General features: G+C 49.3%; 1 protein-coding gene across 1 annotated transcript; it reads left to right on the forward strand.

Annotated features, from left to right (window-relative positions):
• Positions 1 to 4,639: 4,639 nt before the first annotated feature.
• Positions 4,640 to 4,987, forward strand: LOC311237135 (coiled-coil domain-containing protein 106-like; the record flags this gene model as incomplete). The annotated part of the gene is made up of 1 exon (XM_084324941.1): positions 4,640 to 4,987. The coding sequence occupies one exon, from the start codon at positions 4,640 to 4,642 to the stop codon at positions 4,985 to 4,987; it is 348 nt and encodes a 115-aa protein (XP_084181067.1).
• Between the last annotated feature and the right edge of the window lie 1,468 nt (positions 4,988 to 6,455).

Consider the following 6,455-nt stretch of genomic DNA (forward strand, 5'->3'; position numbering starts at 1 on the left):
ACGTCGGCAGGGCAGAATACACTTCATAACCCCTGACGACGCAGAGGTCCCAGTGCGGCCTCCACGCACTTGGTGAAGATGCGGGGAGCCATAGAAAAGCCGAACGGCAGCCCCTGGTACCCATACGCTAACCCTGTAAGGCAGCGTAGGTAAGCCCTAGGACGGAAGATCGGGAATGCGAACACGCATCCTACAGGTCTACGGAGGAGAACCAGACCCCCACCTGACAGTGTTCAACAGGTAGGAGACGATCCAAAAAATACCGAACCTTCCCATGGTCCAACATGGGTCTGACACCCCCCCACCCTCCCGATTTCTCAGGCACCAGAGAACACCGGGAGGAAAACGCCACGATGATGGCTTGCTTCGTCCACAGAGATCAGATCTCGTCGACCAGAGCTGTCACTGCAGGTGACCCTGACAATAGGGTCTGTACCATACCCGAAAACTGGTGGGGTTGTGTAAATACAAGTCCCCGCCTCAGCGTTCTCTCCATCCAACTCGACATATGGTACTGCCGTAGCCATATGTGATGACACTCCCAACGCACCTGGCGCCACGTGGCGCAGATCCGCAAGGAACTGTAGATAGGCGGTCCGGTCCCACCCGCTGTGCGTAGCCAACCCTGGACCAGTGCGAGCAGAGCGCTCCGTGGAGTCGGGTCGGAACCTGACACTAACCACGAGGCAATCGCACCCAAGGGGGGACCCCGACAGAAAGGGCCGGTTTGATACGGGGGAAGCAGACATCAATCTAGGTGACAAAAGCCCCCACACTGAACACCCCTCCAGAACATGCTGAGGAGTTGTTCTACAGCCGGACATGCAAGGCGTGAGGACCCCATGGGTTCCTACACACCGTAGCCCTGCAGTGATATTACTACCACCTAAATCACGCGCACCTATTCTTTTCAGACCACTGCCGATCTCGCGGGAGTGGGAGGCACCAACATGATACCAGGCCTGGCGAAGGCGAGGCTGGGGAAGCCCGCACTGTGTGCCTCAAAAGGTTTTGAGCCCCCCTGCTGACAACACCTATAGTTGACAGACGTAACACCAGGCTCAACCAACACAGCTTATGGTGTGGGAGCCGCTTGACAACATTCTCACGGACAGACCCAGGCTCAGCCATCAACTGGGTGTCAGCCCCTGTCCCCATGAGAAGCGAAAAGTGGGGCCGCCCGCGCTTTAACGAAGACACGCAGCCCGCAGCCAAAGGAAACAATCAGAGCCCCCTTTTTCCGCTGGTGTTGGGGGAGGGAGTGATCGGAGAGCGGGCTGCTTGCAGCAGGACGGCGACGGCTTGTATATTCCAAGCCGAGCCCATCCAACATGGCCGATCCCTTGGTGGACACCTGTCGATTCAATGCCCAGGATACCTCTGGCGGGGGAAAACATGGCCGCCTGTCGAGGGCCTCGTCATCGCCGCTGACGAGGCCGTGCTCTCTCTTCTTCTGGCTGCGCGGTGTGAGGCGGTGTGGGGCCTAGGACAAATACCGCCCGCGCTCCAGCGGAAGACCAAAATCCTCTGCGGAGAGGGGAGCCCTAAGCGGTTATAGCTTGCGGCTGGGTCAAAGCTAATAACGTCAACAACCTCGCGCGATGTGTCGACGTCGGCTGGCCCTCAAGGCCCCGCCACCAGACACCATTTGTTGATAGAAAAAACAGCAATTCGAACACAGTTCTAATCGCTGTCAATTCCATACCGTGGCGGTACAGGCTTTAGCAGCCCACCAGCCACTCGCCGGGCCGACCCACCTCATGGCGTCGGCCGGGCGGGGCACTGTTTCAACATGTCAAAAGCAAAGGACTGATGCTAACACGGAGCACCAGTGGTGGGTGTAAACAGCAACCTCCACTGTGGTGTGCACCATGAAGGGGTTAATGAATAAATTAACTAACACCACGAACATACTGTAGAATGGGCAAGCCCATGTACACAACGTTAAGGGGAGGCGGACCAGAGAGAACCAGTCCTGCATTCATTCATAATATTCACAACAGCACACCAGCCCTAGACCTCAGCCCATTTACCCATGAAGGTAAACAAAGCCCCCCCCGCACTACTCCCCCAGTAGACACCGATTGACCGTCAGCATGAATGGTTGAGAGGAGGGAAGATTTGTAGCATGGACAGACATTCCCGTAGCAGAGAGACAGAACAAAAACAGTAGCCCCACTATAGCATAGCGTTCGACGCTAATGTGGACAGAAAACAGTCAGCTGAGCCACAACACTGGCCGCCGCTAAATTCCATCCTGCAGCAGTATAGCTCTACTGCCACCCGCTTGGCCGACTCGCTCTCAAGCATCGGCTCCCGGGTGGGGCACCGTCCAGCCCCGCCGAGGCACAGGATCGATGCTACCTGGCTAGGCTACCTAGCCGCGGCACACCCGCCCTGCACCCTGTTGTCAACCCATTTACCCGTAAAGGGAAAAATAGGACTCAGCAAAACCCCCCACATTAGCTACCGACTGACCTTCATCAATGAACCGGTTTAAGAGGAGGGAAAAGCGGCAACATCCCACGGCGGGGAACATTAAAACAGTGCCCAGCATTTCAGCAGTAGTGTTAGCATTTAGCATTAGCATTAGCATTTAGCGTTAGCATTAGTGTTTAGCAGCACGCTCCAGGATCGCTTGGAACACGTCCACTTCAGTGGAACGTTCACCAAACCATCCCGCCCCTGGCGCCGACACACAACATGGTTGTGTAACAAAACAACCCAGCATTACTAACACTAGCATCAATGCCTGATGACACAGGGCTCACCTGTGTGCAAGCCGGCTCGATAGCTAACCTTGCACGCTGTTCCTCGATCTGCTGCCACAAGACGAGGGAACATCAGAATAGACCCGACGTGTCGTTGGAACATACCCAGAAGATGCCAGGGGTAAGCAAATCTCCGTAAGTACCCAATATTATCTAAACTTTTCAAATCAACTAGTTGCATAGTGCGTCTTGCATCCGCTATGATGGAAACGAAAATAGAGGAAGAGTGAGTGGTGGCCATGCCCAGTCCTATGTAGCACGCCACTAAGGGGCAGGGCCTGGCAGGTGAGGGGTGTATTTTGGGTTTATTCGTTGATGGAGTACAATAGGTACATGAGATGAGGTATATCTCGGTATGGCTTAAGAGCGGGACGCGATGCAAGTACGCTATATAACATAACTGAACTTATTAAACTGCACTGATTACCATAACTAAACTGATTATTATAACTGAACTGATTACCATAACTGAACTGATTATCATAACTGAACTGAGAAGCAGAACCAGAACATTGGAAAACAAAGGAATAATTAAATATATATCAATAGGACTTCAAGCTTCATTCAACAGTCATACAAGCTTCATTCAACGGTCACAATAAAGCCCTCTTCACACTGACCTGAGCAGACCTGAGGTAGAATTAATGAGAATCAATTTCCACTGAATGAATTTCTTCATCCACCTCTAACCCGGTATTGGTGTCTTTACAACGCAGGGGAGAATCCATTCTCTGTGTTCCACAACGACCCTCATTATGTATGCACTAGGTTAATTCTGTGGCATTTGCCAACTGTCTGTTGTTTTAAATTTGTTTGTTGGTTCCAAACAGCCCTGTTTTATTTTTAATAAAACATTTGCCTTATTAATGTGACTGCAGACCGCAGGAAACTCTACATGAACCCAATAGACCACTTCTTTATACATACAGTATAATGCATTATAGGCCTACAGCCTACTGATGCTGTCAATGTTAGGGCACCAGAGACACAGCTTAGATGAAGTAAAATAAAGACATTCAATTAATCCAGAAAGCCTGGGCCAGTGGTCCTCAACATATGGCAGATTTGACATGAACGGAATGATCAACCATGATATTCTTTCGCCACAAAGTTGTGTCATGAGCTCCTCCTCCTCTCTGACTACACCACGTGTAATTTCTGGAGTCTCGTCGTTCAGGCAAACAAAGATGGGTCTGAATATGACCACTCCTCATAGCCTCTCACACCTTGGTTTGAGAGAACTGTCTCTCTGTTTGGTGGACTGCATGAAATCGTCACAGCTGGACCAGGAGCAGAGCTGTTTGGACTGCATGGGAATAAGGAAGCAGCACAGCGGTGAATATTACCGCCTCATCGCCCAGGTCCGGGGTCACCTGGAGACCACTCTGATCACACAGGAAGTAGAGGGGGAGGGGCCCAAGGAGACCACTCTGATTAAACAGGAAGTAGAGAGGGAGGGGCCCAAGGAGACCACTCTGATCAAACAGAAAGTAGAGGGGGAGGGGCCCAAGGAGACCACTCTGATTAAACAGGCAGTAGAGAGGGAGGGGCCCAAGGAGACCACTCTGATCAAACAGGAAGTAGAGGGGGAGGGGCCCAAGGAGCAGGTTCGGCAGATGAAGCGGTAGGAGTGAAGAGCGGCAAGGACTCAGAGGAGGCGCAGGTCTCTGCGTGGGAGCTAGATTTTGAGACAAATTTTGAGGCCCGGCTCCGATGTCCTGTTTGTTTTGATTTCCTGCAGATTTCAATGATGACAAAATGCTCTCACAACTTTTGCACCTTGCGCATCTGGAGTTTCTCTCCTACAAATTAGAATTTTTGCAAATCGCCGGCAGTGGAGCTGGATCTGAGAAACAACTGGTTACTGGATGACTTGGTCACAAGCTTTACAACGACAAGTGAAAGACCCAGAAGGGGTGTTGTTGCGTTACAAGAAGATCCTGGCCACCTACCAGTGTGTGAGGAGCATGTCCCAGGCCTTCTACATCCACGGGGTGGACCGCAACACCATGGCCTCCACCTCTCCCATCGCGGAGATGCTCCTGGTGGCCCCAGAGAAGGTCCCTGAGGTTGGGGAGTTTGAAGCTTCCAAGGAGAAACAGCTGGATTACGCCAGGAGGTGCTACAAGACCATGGATGAGCAGATGCACGCCAATGTGCAGACCATGAAGAAGACCCACCAGCTGCTGCCCATCTCCTACAGGTTTAGAAACTGACTGCACCCATAGGCGCTGATCCGGGTTCAGTTTGGTCAAGGTTAGGATAGGGAGGCAGAGAAGCTGGTCCTTCTGTGACTCTGAGCGTTGGTCAGTTCCCAGGTTTTGTTTTGGGCTGATCTACATGAAGCACTTGATTTAAGTTAAATATGTGATATGTTTTGTTTATTTAAGTTATCCTATTCTCAGGTGAAATAGAAGAGGTTAATTGGAAACCAATATTTAAGAATATATGTATATATATTATATATATATTGTTAAAAATATATAATTATTTCATTTGTTAAGATTTAAGCTGTTTCTGGGGTTATTTGAGGACCCCGTATGACCTGCTGTTTACATTTAGTTGCTATTAATATCAGTGAATATTAATATACATTGCCTTTTCAAGTGCACCTCACAGGTGATCAATTTCTTATTTGTCTTCATGTATAACATTTAACGGACCACACCAGTCTTCTTGACATGTGGGTTCCAAGTCAATCTTGCCTCGATAAAAAAATCATGGTTCCCTTCTTTTTTCTTAATCTTTTCCCATTTTACTGAAAAACATTTGGTAGTTGTTTTCTCCAGTTTACCACTGCCATTGGCTTCTAGTGTATCTGAAAAAAAACAACACAATCTGTCACCTCATTTGACTAAAACACCATGCGGGCATCTTATGTGTCACTTGTTTTCTGAAAGGTTTAGCTATTGTGATGTAATGCAGTATCTGATCCTTTCTTCCTGCTTAGATACTATATTTCCTGTTTAGATACCATACTTCCTGTTTAGATACCATACTTACTTACTTTATACCTACTGCATGTAGGGCAGCACCAAAGGCTACTTTCAGACTGCAGGCTGAAGTGTCACAGCACTAAGGTCTGACACTAGATCTGCTTCAGGGTGAACTTCTGGACCCCAGGGTCCTCATTTATCAACAATTATTAGAAAGTGTTCTATTTTCGTACTTAAGCACAGAATTTAGAATGTGTGTACGCACAGAAATATTGGGATTTATCAACCGTGCGTACACGGGTCCTACGCTCCTCCGTGTTGATAAATACCATTTGTTCTTACCGTCAATGCTCGTGCATGATTATCCATATATGGTAATGAAACCCCCCCCATGGGATGTGAAATAATGGACTGACCCGAGCGAACTATGAGAAACTCCACGAGCGAGATTGTTCACTGAGGCGCTGTCGAACCAAAAAGACACAACCCGTGTTATGGGATAAATAAAAGGCTGGCGACCTTGTACACAGTGATGTCAGATATCAACGACTCCCTAAGACCATTGCTGCAATTCTGCCTGGACAGCTCAAAATACTATTATACAACGGCATGCAAATTTCTCGATTCTGATTGGCTGAAACAGTCATTTTACACGTGTTTATTCTTCACAATTCCACGCTGCTGGCCCAGGACCCGCCCACAACCGAATCACATCACATCACTTCGCCGGATCACAAGATGGCGGACA

The sequence above is a fragment of the Notolepis coatsorum genome (assembly GCF_963971535.1).
Source record: "Notolepis coatsorum genome assembly, chromosome: 11".
NCBI lineage: Eukaryota > Metazoa > Chordata > Actinopteri > Aulopiformes > Paralepididae > Notolepis > Notolepis coatsorum.